This window comes from Eptesicus fuscus, chromosome 1, assembly GCF_027574615.1.
Source record: "Eptesicus fuscus isolate TK198812 chromosome 1, DD_ASM_mEF_20220401, whole genome shotgun sequence".
Lineage (NCBI taxonomy): Eukaryota > Metazoa > Chordata > Mammalia > Chiroptera > Vespertilionidae > Eptesicus > Eptesicus fuscus.
Window position 1 is genome coordinate 113,686,627 of NC_072473.1, and position 13,037 is coordinate 113,699,663.

The window sequence follows — 13,037 nt, forward strand, 5'->3', positions numbered from 1 at the left end:
AAAATACAAGTAGAAAAAACCCATATGATCATCTAAATATATGCAGAAAATTCATTTGACAAAATTCAATATTGATTTATGATTAAAAACTCACAACAATGATTCCAGGTCAGGGCACATGCCCAGATTTCAGGCTCAATCCCCAGTGTGGGGTGTGCAGGAGACAGCTGATCAATGATTCTCTCTCATCATTGGTGTTTCTATCTCTCTCTTTCTCCCTCTCCTTTCCTCTCTGAAATCAATAAAAAATATATATTTTTTAAAAAGACAAGAAATAACAAGTGTTGGCAAGGATGTGGAGAAGAGGGAACCCCTGTGCACTGTTGATGGGAATGTAAATTGGTGCAGTGACTATAAAAAACAGTATAGAGGTTCCTCAAAGAAATTAAGAATAGGACTACAATATGATCCAGCAATTCCACTTCGAAGTATTTATCAAAAGAAAACAAAAATATTATCTTAAAGAGATATATGCACCTCTATGCTCACTGTAGCATTTATAATATCCAAGATATGGAAACAACCTAAGTATCCATTGACAGTTGAATAGGTAAAGAAATTGTGATATATGTATTATCTACACTAATAAAAGAGAAAGATGCAATTTGACCATACATCTGCAATGCCCACCAGCCAATCAGAAGTGAACATGCAAATTAGCCCAATAAAATGGTGGGTTAATTTGCATACACAGGCACAGAGCAAAGACTGAAGATTGAAGGCTCCGCTGCGGCCAGAGCCAAGCCTGAAGGCTGAAGGCTGAAGGTTTGGCTCCACTGCGGTCTGGGTCCAGGGTACCGGAGGAAAACCAGTGCCGGCAGCCAGGGGAAGGAAGGCCTATTGCACAAATATTCATGCAACGGGCCTCTAGTCCTATATAATAAAAGGTTAATATGCAAATTGACTGAACGGTGGAACGACCAGTGGCTATAATGTGCACTGACCACCAGGGGACAGACGCTCAATGCAGGAGCTGCCCCTTGGTGGCCAGTGTGCTCCCACAAGGGGAGCACCACTCAGCCAGAAGCTGGGCTCACAGCTGGTGAGTGCAGCTGCAGTGGCAGGAGCCTCTCCTGCCTCCACAGCAGTGCTAAGAATGTCCGACTGATGGCTTAGGCCCACTCTCTGTGAATGGAGGTAGTGGCCTAAGCCAGCAGTCAGACAACCCCCAAGGGCTCCCAGACTGTGAGAGGGTGCAGGCCGGGCTGAGGGACCCCTCCCCGCCCGCCCGAGTGCACGAATTTCATGCACCGGGCCTCTAGTTCAGTCATAAAAAACGATGAAATCTTGCCATTTGTGACAACGTGGATGGACCTTGAGGGCACTATGCTAAGTGAAATAAGCCATATAGAGAAAGAAATACCATATGATCTTCGTGTATGTGGAATATAAAAATAAAATATTAAAACAAGCTCATAGATACAGAGAACAGAGAGGTAGTTGCCAGAGGTGTGTGCTGGAGGTGGGAGAAATGGGTAAAGAGGGTCAAAAAGTAAAAAGAAAAAAATAAATACTGTGCATTACTGAGCAATAACAGCAATAACAACCACAACAAAAGAAATCTAGCCCAAATAAAAAAATTATTAAGATGATAAAAATTTAATTAAATAAAAGAAAGCTCAACTCTAGTCAGCTGAATTACAAAGACAAATAGTAGTGAGACAGTGAAAATTCATGTTCTCTACTGGTGCTTAACCAAGCAAAGATCATTTGTCATGGAGTTAGTTACTGAGGCATCAACTAAGCAGCTGGCCTCTTTTGCTGTTTTTCAAGTTCCTGTTAAGTAGCTACAGAGAGTAGCAGCTTTGAGACTCTTCTTCAATACTTTTTGCTGTTACTGAACTTCTTTGCTCATTAATTTAGCTTACGTCATAGGGAACAAATTGGATGAACGATATTGGGGAAACTCTATTTATGAAGTGCTCTAGAAGGGTTGTATTGTGGAATAAAAGGCCTGTGCCCAACTAAAGCCATTTAGAGTGCCTTCCCAGCCTACTGGGTCACTGCTCAGCTGGTAAGATATCTATGCTGGGAAGGCACAGAGGGAAAAACAGGAGATAGGAGTTACTTAGACCTAGATCCCAGTCCTGAGTTTGCCACCAGCTTTCTGTACAACCTTAGGCAAGTAATTTTTTTTCTTTCTGGGCCTCAGTTTCTCCATATGCATAATGAGGGGTTGGGGCTCTTTCTATTATGAGATTTCTCTGATTACTGGCCAGGCTCATTGTTCTCCAGATATCCTCTTTCCACTTCACTTTTTACATTACTCCAGTAAAAACAAGCACTACAATTGGGGGTGGAGGGAGTTCACAATTTTGTTATTTCTAACTGTTAGTATTGACTCATCTAAGAACATGTTGGCCAAGTTGAAATGATTTTGCCCAAATAAAAGTATCCTATTATTTGACATTTGATATGCAGCATAAACCCACAGTATGACTATATGGTTCCTTTCTGTATTCAATGAACATTAATTGGGCATTTTCTTTGAGCACCAATACTGCTGGTGAGAACACATAGTCTTACTATTTCATAGTATTGGTAAGACATATACACAAATACTTATGAGAATATGTGACATTTATATAATGCTTACCTAGTAGGAAAATCAAGCACTGTACTAAGTACTTTATAGGTATTGATTTATTTAATCCTTCCAATAACCCTGGGAGCTAGGTAATAACCCCCTTTTTACGTGAGAAACCCAAGCTCAGAAAGGCCACATAATTTGCCTGAAGTTACCTATTTAGTGACAGAGCTGCCTTAGTCCAGAACCAATGTGCTTAACCTCCATGCCTCACTGCTTCCTAATTTGATTCAAGACAGTATAAGTTAGGTATTAGAAGTGCAAATCAAATGATATATGGACCCAGGTAAGTGAGAATTTCCTTCTGGAAGCCCAGTGAAGAAAAAGTGTGGGCCTTGAAGTTAGGCAGGCCTGGGAAAATTACTTAACCTCTATTAGCCTCAGTTGCCTCATCTGTAAAATGGGGCTGATAAGGAATAGAACTACTTCATAGGTGTGGGGATTAAATGAGTTAATACATGTAAAGTATTCATAACAGTACTTGACACATGGCATATGCTCAATAAATTTTAGCTATATCATCATCATCATCATCATCATCATCATCATCATCATCATCATCTGTGGGGATATGCAGAGAGGAATGGGCTGCAACAGGATTGCACTCTGAGGCTTCAGTGGCTGGACCTGCATGTTGAAAGTTGGATTATAAGTTGCCAGAGGGAATCCCTTTTGAGTTGACTTTGAAGCACAGTGAGCTCTATGTAGAGCAGTGAAATGAGTCAATAAAGTGTCTCCTTGCTCAAAAGAGTGGAACCTGATATTACCTTGGGGCAGGACATTGTCTCCCAAAGGCCCTGCTAAAATGCAAACTATACCTGGGAGGCAAAACCTCAAATAACTATTATTAACCCCCTGGCTCAAGTGCATTCATCAGATTAGCTCCAGCAGAGATTGGCACTTTTAGGAAATTAGACAGGGAAAGTGTAGCTCTAACCACTTAGCAAATAGTTCCTACACACCCTCACAAAGCTATCATTGCATATCAATGTTTCTATTAATGTAGTTATGGGGGGCACTCATTTGGAGGGTATATGGGCTTAATCAGGGATTAGAGTATCATGGTTCCTAAAAATAACCTTACAAGGGTTTATTCCCATTAGCACAGTGATTTCAGGTACATTATCTCATTTAATCCCATAGCAGCACTGAAGGGGGAAAGGTGGAGATGATCATTCCCATGAGACCTGTAAGTTTAGGTGATGACAGTATGACTCTATAGCAGATAAGAGTGGAGACTAGAGACCCAGGTGGTTTTCCTCCTGTTTGGAAGACTCATTCCAGGTAAATAACACCGGGAAGATGATCTCAGCTACCAATGCCCACTGTTCACAGCCTGGGCCTTTTGAATGAAGATGCTCTGCTTCACATCTGTAAAATGGGGCTGGTAAGGAATAGAACTACTTCATAGGTGCCTTTTTCCCACTGGAATGTAGCTAATGAGCCACAGGCTATTAACATGAACCCTATTTTACTCCCTTCCCACTACCTTGATTTAGGCAAAAGGGATGTTTTTGAAATTACTATTTATATATTCCAAAGTATGTACTGAGCACCATATCCCAGGGAATATAGTGATACAGCTGTGAACAATGTGAAGAGCCCTCTCTTGTGGAGCTGACAATTATGGTGGAGACTGATTGTAAACAAATTGTGCATGTGCTGGATTGTTTTAACATTTCAAACATATTTTAAATGTACCATGGACTCTCATATATTTTTAAAATATATATTTTATTGTTGACAGTATTACAGATGTCCCCCATTTTCCCTACTCCTTTGCCCCCCTCCACCCAGCCTCTACCCCACCCCAGGCCTTCACCACTCTATTGTCTGTGTCTATGGGCTATGCATATATGCACACAAGTTCCTTATTTAATCTCTGATGGCACACATACACATTGTCCAATGTATTTTTTTGTGTAAAGCTGGACTTAACACTTCAAGCAAACTGCCTGGCCTGCTGAAATGTAGAAACACCTTTCAATTTAGTCTTTTAACATGTGTTGAGTGCCACCTATGTGCTGAGTCCGATATTGGGGACTTTGGAGAGATGCAGAAGAATGAAAAGACAGGGTCCCATCTTAGAGGGTTCCAAGTCCAGTGAATGAGGCAGCCTCTTCCCTTGGGAGTTCCCAGGCCGTAGGAGCTGACAGTCTAGTCTGGGAAGGCAAACAACTTCAGGACCCACTTACAAAGGGGAATCCCAAGTACAGGCAAAGTGAATCCAGTCTAGACTGTTTGGACTTGGGTAGACTGCCCTTGTCTCGCAATGATAGGAAACAGGAAAAGGGACGCCATAGCAGCTGCTGTGTGTCCCTGCAGTGAGGAGGAACCCAGGGCAGCCCCTCCTGGAGTGTTTGTTATCCTGGCAAGTCTTCTGGGTAAGATGAGATTTGAGGTGCAGCTACAAGAATGAAGAACACAGGGGCTGGGAGGGCTGAGTGGTGGCATTTCAGGTAGAGGGTGCCTCCTGGGGCCATTGGGCAATTAAGCAGTCTTGGGCACAAGCCTGGGCAGTCATAATCAAACCTGGTTGAAGTTTCAGAGGAGATAGGAGGGCCAGTGTGTGGGAATCTTTGCCAAGCCTTTTCTGATGGAAAATGGTAAGGAGAGGGAGAGGGTCAGAGATGTTCCCTGTAAGTTTGGGCAGCCTGGGCCGGGTCCTTCTCAAAGCGTCCAGGATCCTTGACAGCTGTTAAGTAAGCGAGGTGAGAAAGGGTTAAGCGTGCCCCTCTACCGCCCCAAATTCTTCCTGTGTTTGAAATCCTTCAGGTTTCCCAAACTCTCTGGCCCCAGACAGGCGGGCATTGTCTGGGAAGCAGTTGTGGGTTGTCAGAGCGCAGTGCAGCCTTTGTTGTGGGGCCACCTCTAGGTTCCCTCTGGCGCCCAGGCCGGGGCTGCAGAGTGCGTGCCTGGAGGGGGGCGGTGCGGGAGGCTCGCCCCCTCTCCCTCTTCCTGGCCCCCTCCCTCCAGCTCTCCGGATGACCACATGACCAAGTGGGCTCTCCGCCAAGCTCCAGGCTACAAAATGCAGCCCCTAGAGTGAGTAGGGAGCATTCTCACTGGCAGCCTGGACCACGGGCAGCTGGAGCCGCGGCTGAGCAGCCAGCCACTTTGGAAAGAGCTCGCTGCCTTCCCGGAGCCCCTGAGGCCAGCTTGGCGGCGCTGCCCACTCCAAGGAGGGATAGGCTGCAGGAGAGGGCAGAGGCAAGCACGCGCGGCCGGCCAGCCTGTGGCGCGGCCCGGGAGCCCCGCGAGCTCCGCGCCCACCAGCTCACAGGAGCCTAGGCGAGCGCCTTTCTTGGCCTGCGGACGCCCGACTTCTCCACCTCCCCTCCTCCTGGCCAGGCTAGAGGAGCAGCATGAATCTGTGGCTGTGCGTGCAGGCGCTCCTGCTGCTCTGGCTCTCCCTGACCTCGGTGTGTGGAGGTGAGTGCGTGCCTCCGATAACCCGCGCTTCCCTCCTGCTCTCCGGCTGCCTGTGCCGAGTTCTCTGCCTCCCGGAGCCCGGAGCCCGGCGCCCGCCAGACAGCCTCTCACTGGCCGCAGAGTGACAGAGCGCCCAGGGCAGGGATCTGTCGGCTTTGGTCTCAGGCATCACCCCACCGGCACCTTGCCCCTCCTGGTTGCCCCTCACAGTCCTAGAAGCTCAGGGCCTCTGGCTTGCTCCCCATGTCCCGGGCTCCACATCCCACGTGGTGGAGGGTGGCAGGGGCATGTCCTGCTCCCCTTGTGGGTCAATGAAGTGAACTGACCTGAGCCTGGTGAGCTGGGCTCCCTTGTTCAAGGTTTTCTGGACCCTGGAGGTTTGGAACCGCTGGCTGGTCTGGTTCTAGGGGGCAAGATACTGGAGATGATGTGCCAAGATGCAGATGTGACACTTGTTGCATAGGCAGGAGCAGAGCGGTGGGGGAGTGGAGCCCAGCTGTCGCTCCTTCAGCTGCATGTGGTCAGAGGCAGCCAAGCTGGTCCTCTCCACACTTACTCCAATGTCCTGTCTGGTCTCTTCTGCTCCTGCGCAGGAGGTCCACAGACTCTGTTCTTTGATATCCTGGCTCAGCTTCCCCTTTGCCCCAGGTACAGGCATGCTTCACCTTAGTGCCCTGTCTCCAGGCACCAAACCAGGAAACAGTGCCTAACTTGATGCCTCCATGCAGCTCAGGGAGGGGGAGTCCTTTTGCCCCCACCTGCACCACATCCCCCACCTGGCACACTTGGCACTGGCACTCCCTTGCCCTCCCTGAGCCCTAGCAGTCCCAACCCTTGCTGCCTGTCCTCTGTGTATCAGTGTGTCCTGAGGCTGCCAGCTCCCACCTCCAGCTGCCACAGTCTTGTGATCTGGCTGACACTGCTGCTGCCTGCCTGGCACCACAGAAAGAAAGGCCAAGACCAGGTGGATTAATGCCCATGCTAGGACTGGAGTCACAGGAGGTGGGAGCAGAGGGGAGCAGAGGGCAGGGCAGCAAGTTTCCTTAGAGGAAGAGCACAGGGCCCTACTTGGTTCCAGACTCTCCAGAGCAGGAGAATGGCCTGCAGCCCAGGAACCTCTGAGGGGCCCAGTGCGGCTATAATTCTCTCTCTTTGTAGGTCCCCTCCTTTCTCTGCTCTTGTCTTATGACACTGCCCTGGCCCTGGAGCACTGCCTGGCTCCTCAGAAAGGCGCGTTGGTTGAGTCTGGCATCGCCTGCCTTCAGCTAGCTGTCCAGTGGTCTTCCTCTCAGGGCCTGAGCTCTGAGTCAGCCACCTCCTTGTTAAGAAGGGAGCAGACTTTTATCCTTAGAAACTCCTGTCAGGCAATCAGTGGCAGGAAGAGAGCAAAAGATATGAATAAAAGACACCACCTGGGCCTCGTCTATGAGCCTACTATCCAGTGCAGTTGACAAGACAAGACACCCACCAGACACCACTACTGCTAAATAGTCCAAGGTGATGCCTTCGGGGAAGAAAGAGCGGCTGCAGAGATGGTGTTCCAGAGGAAGCTGGGTTTGCCTGATCTGCATAGCTGGTGCTTCCCCAGAAGCTATGGGGAGACCTTTGGCCAACTGGCCACCACTAGAGCCCTTTTGGGGTCCAGCTGTTAGGGCAGTACTGGTAAAGGGGAGAGCTGGTTTCAGAGGGAGGGGACACTATGTTTGGCCCAAACCCTGCCACTTCTTGATTTAATTCACCCTTCTTCATTAGGCTATCTATCTTCTACCTATCCTGATTTGGGTCGATTCGTTGCCTTCACCTTTTGCTTAAGCCTAGCACAGCAAACTCCCAAAGCTTTCATTGCCTTCTCCACCCCATGACCTCTCCTGGAGCCGAGGACGGGCACCTCCGTACAGGTGGCAACCAGCCAAGGGTCTAGATACCCATGTCTTATTCCTCCTGCTTTCTGTCCTGGGTCAGAAACAGGAACCCGAGAACCACATTTCCCGTGGCCAAGACTTGCCTGCTTTCCCCACCCAGAGTCCCCAGTCAAAGTCCCAGGCCTGAAAACCTGAAAACCATACTTTCTCCACAACACACTCTGTCCTGAGTTGGAATGCCCCCCCACCCCTCCACCCAGTACACACATACTCCTCCACTGCCTCCTGACCTGGGATACACTTTGCTCTTTTGAGTCTGAGAGCTGCTGGGCCAGGGCCAAGTGTTCCTTGTTCTCTGTCTGAGTACTTTTCTTTCTCTCCTTCTCCTTCTCCTCCCCCTCTCCAGGCCCAGCTCAACTGCCTGCAGTCACAGTGATAGTATGAGAACAGCCTACTGTACCCCTCCCGCTTAGGGCGGGGCAATCACAGCTCCATCCCTAGTTCCTATGTGCTAAGCATCCATGTAACCTGAGTCAGGCCTCTCAGTGGCACAGGACTAACGCAAGTGGAAGGCCAGGCTGCCAGAGCGTAATATGTCCAAGGGTGGCAAAGCTGGCATGAGAAGATCACTCAGGGCACTGGGATGGGGAGGGGCTGGGCAAACGAAGGAGGCTTCATCCTGGAAACACATGCAGGACCCTGAGTAGTGGAGGGGCATAGCCAACAGGGTCCCCACAAGAGCACCCATGTGGGCTTTTAAAGCTGTCACAAGATAGGCTAGATGACAAGAGGAAAAACAGGTGCATCATTCCTGGTGCGGCTGGTGTTCCTGAAAAGTCACAGGTAACTCCTTGTGCACTGGCAGGCCTGGACTTCAGGCAGCCTGAAAATCAAACCCTGTTCATTGTTGACTGTGGTTCTCAGAGCAGAGATGCTGGGGCTTCATTGCTGGTGGCACTTTGGAGAGCGATGGCTGAGTCCTTCTAGCCTGGAGATTCTTTGGAGGATCGCTCCAGCCTCCCATTAAGTAGTAAATGGGTTGGAAGAGACCAAGTGCACTGAGAAAGGCCTCCATTTATAAAGGGTAATTCTTTTGTATAACCAGGACCTCTGCAATGATGAGAATTAACAGCCTTTAAAAGTCCCTTTGGACAGGACAAAGCCTGGGTTTCAGGTGTCTGCTTATCTTAGTGTGAGCCAGACTCAGAATCAAAAGTAGGAAACAGGTGGGTGATGGGATCAGGGTGCTGGAGGAGCTGCAGACTTCCGGTTACAAGGACAGTGAGCCGCCCCACCCGATAGGATGCAAGATGCTAGGGGCTTCTGAGTGGCTGATCTCCAGGGCCTGGTTGAATTCTCAATCAGCTCAGGGAGTTCTCTGCAGGCTTAGAGTCTAGACTTCTCCCTGGCCAGAGTCTGAGGCACCATCCTTGTTTCCCATCCTGTTTCTCTCCTCCCTCCCCGCTTAGGACCCATCACCCCTACCCTCCCACCAACATTCACAGTCCTGGGTGTTGAGCATTTGGAAATGATGCACCAGGCACTGTGCCTCTCTTCTCCATGCCTACTGTACCCTTTGGCCATAGCCTGTGCCATTGCCCCATGCCCACTCCACCCCCAGTAGTTGGCAGGGATGCAAGAACCAAGGTCTTGCTTACATTGTCAAAGCTCCTAGGATCCTTCCCTGTGCCTGGCCACATTCTCAGCACAGTCCTTCATGCCCTGAGTATTTTTCTGGCACTGCATCCTCATCAGCATTATTCTTATTGGCCTCAGTGGGCAAGGAGAGCCTGGAGGGGACCCGGAAGCACAGGGAAGAAGCTGAAGCAGCTCGGGAAGGGGGCTTAGTGAAGGTCCTTCCCTCCTCCCTGCCCACCCTGGCCCAGACCCTTTGCCAGTGTAACTGAGAGGGTAGATAGCTCTATGAAAGTTGGAAGTGACCACCTGGCCCCTGTCCATGCCTACTGCCCTAAAGTGGAAGTTTAATTTATATTTTAATTCTCATTAGGTGATGGGTTTAGGGGAGGAGTCGACATATTAACCCATCCCAACCAGAAGCATAGAAGTGTGGCTGGTAAACAGCAAGGTTGTAATGGGACTATCACTTTTCTCCGGACTATCACTTTTCACCTACTTTCAACCCAAGAGGAGGATCAACAATTGGAAATTGTATGCAAGTGGAGGAGGAATCACAAGAGCCAAGGAACCAAGGAAGGATGCTGGAGGCAGGGAGGAGGGAAAGGAGGAATGGCCAGGGGCAGCCAACGAGGTGTGTGTGTTGGGGGGTTATATGGAAATTGAACTAGTGGTGGGGATTCTTAGATGGGTGGAACTGGGCACCAGGGAGAGGGATGTAGCTGAAGGTAAATCCAATGATGTTGGGGAAGAGAGGCTGGGATTTCTGATCACTGCTTCGGAAGCCATATTTCTGCAGGCCAGCCCCATACTAGGCATTGCATGAGCACCCTGCCAGACTGCCTCTTGCCTAGCACCATCTCATCTACCTGCTCTGCCTATTTCCAGTCTTCCTTGGTTGGACTGCAGCCTCCATGAGAGCTGGCCCATGTGCCTTCTGCCTCATGGAAACCAGGAACACCCAGCACCACTTGAAGTCTACTGCCAGGGCTTGGTCTGGCATCAGAAGGCTTCTACTCTAAGCCAAATGTGAACAGATGCAGAGCAGGGTCCAAGAGAGCAGAAGAGAAGCCAACTGGGATTGAAATGGCAGGAATTTGCATCAGGTAGAGGATGGGCATGTGATATGAAAGGAGATAGGGGAGGTGCCGACTGCAGCAGCCCAGCCCTCTCCTCATGCACAGACTTGCTGCTTCAGGTGGCCATTCACTCATTTGTTCATGCATTCATGCATTCATTCATTCGTTCATTCATTTATTCATGTAATATTTATTGGTCTCTAAATCTGGTCACAGGCTGAGTAGAACCCAGCATAAGGCACACATAAGAGTCAGAGGACTTCCCCTCCACCAGCCATTCCCACAGGAGATGTGAGCCCAGGAGATGCCTAAACATTGGTGAGGTATGAGATCTCCAGTACTCAAAAGTGGGCCATCTCAGCCCTAGGTGGTTTGGCTCAGCGGAAAGAGTGTCAGCCTGGGGACTAAAGGGTCTCAGGTTCGATTCTGGTCAAGGGCATGCACCTAGGTTTCAGGCTTGATCCCCAGCCCTGGTTGGGGTGTGTGCAAAGGCAAACGATCGATGTGTCTCTCTCACATCAATGTTTCTCTCTCTGTCTCTCTCTCCCTTCCACTCTCTAAAAGCCAATGGAAAAATATCCTCACGTGAGGATTAAAAAAAAAAAAAAGTGGGCCATCGCGTAACAAAGGACCTAGGAGTACAATGACATGATGTTCCAGATTTGGCTTTACAGTACTTCAGCAAAGAAAAAAAAGAAAAAAAGAAAAGGGATAACAACAGCATATGTGACTCCCTCTTGAATCTGGGTGATGGGTACGTGGTGGTGGAGGCATTTATTTCACTGATGTGTTGTGTGCTTGAAATGTTTCTAGTGTATCAGTTGCAAGGGGGCTTTATTGCCTGCTGTGCCCCAGCCAAGTACAGGCACAGTATCCCAAACTGCACCTCTAATTATGTTCTAAACAAATAGCAAGTTTGTGCCTGCCAAAAACATGACAGGACTGTCAAAAGGACATAAACTGAGTTCCATAACTTTCAAGATGTGAGGTAGGTTCCATTTCCCCCAGGACAGTGTAAAAATTGCAAATTGTTCATCAATATAGAAGACAAAAACAAAGAAAAGCTTTGAGGAATGCCGCCTCATGGAAAGATTGTCCCTTGCCACAGGCCTGTGGTCTGTGGTCCCCTGCTTATTTGAACCAGCCTTCCTGTTAACAGGCTTTCTCTTTCTTGCAGGGCCCCTGCCACAGCCTTCTGCCAAGAAGGGGCTGGAGGAAGGCAATATCCACCACCTGGTGCAGCCCAAAGGGTCCAGGAATGGACCAGGGCCCTGGCAGGGAGGTCGGAGAAAATTCCGCCGCCAGCGGCCACGCCTCTCTCATAAGGGCCCCATGCCTTTCTGAAGCAGGTACTTGAGCCTCTGGTCAGTGGGTGGTGTGGGAGGGCTGGGGGAGGATCAGCCTGGAAGCTGGGTGACCCTGTGCTCATCACTGGTCAGACACCTGCCCCAAGAAGTCCTGGCATCACATACAACGGGACTTACAGGGCACCCATCTCACCCCCTCATTTTGAAGGAGACCCAGACCCAGAGAGGGGCTTGGCACTTGGGAGCCAATCTCCTGGCTTCCCAGGAGTTGGGTGTTGGCTCCCCTCCACCCTGGGGTTGGGCAGGCTGACCTAGTTGGAGAGTTCTAGAAGTCCTAGGGAATCTTGATGAGCTGTGGATCCTGACCAGAGAGCGGGAGGAGGGAGGGGACAGAGAGCATTGGGGGCAGCAGGCAGAGAATTAGAAGAGTTGCCCAGGGAAGGAGAGAAAAATCAAAGGTGACAGCAGAGAGAGCAGGGCCTAAGTCTGTCCCTGGCATGTTGTCTCTTTCCCTGTAGCAGGACAGGGTGGCACCAACTCAGAGGCTTTGGGATTTAGGTTTAGGGTTGTGAGCGGAGGGCGGGGGGGGGGGGAGGAGTTGCAGAATGAAGGCTGTCTCCTCCTTTCCCCAGGTGATCGCTTTGACAGAAACATGTCAATGATTTCTCTCTGATCATTTTTGTCTCTTTAGGACTGAAGGGGCCCTCAAGTACTTACCCACCGCCCCCCAGGCACTTCTCTCTACTCCATAGATTGGTCTGCTTCTCTGGAGCCCTTATATCCATTTGCCTCTCATCTTGCACACGTCCTAGCTGCTGATGGTCCCAGCTCTTCTCACCCACCAGCATCCCTGAATGACGTGGCCCTTCTCTGGACTGACTTTGGAGACCCAGCACTGGAAGGCCGTCCTTTTTCTGGATCTCGTCCTGCTCTAGTATCCACCTCTCCCACCTAATACCCCAACTTCCAAGCAGCCCTCCCTTCCTCAGGTTTGCCCTGGGGGCTGCATGGAAACACTCCCTTCTTCAATGGGCTCCAGCAGATCCCAGGTTTTCATGCCAGTTGGACCTTTAGCAGGCCTCCAGAGGGAAGTAAAGAGATGAGCAATGAGAGAATTTAGTTAGAGGCCAGGGGC

General features: G+C 49.6%; 1 protein-coding gene across 1 annotated transcript; it reads left to right on the top strand.

Annotated features, from left to right (window-relative positions):
* The first annotated feature begins 5,952 nt into the window (after positions 1-5,952).
* On the top strand, positions 5,953-11,939 carry APLN (apelin). The gene is made up of 2 exons (XM_008153903.3): positions 5,953-6,019; positions 11,773-11,939. The coding sequence occupies exons 1-2, from the start codon at positions 5,953-5,955 to the stop codon at positions 11,937-11,939; spliced, it is 234 nt and encodes a 77-aa protein (XP_008152125.1).
* The last annotated feature ends 1,098 nt before the right edge of the window (positions 11,940-13,037 follow it).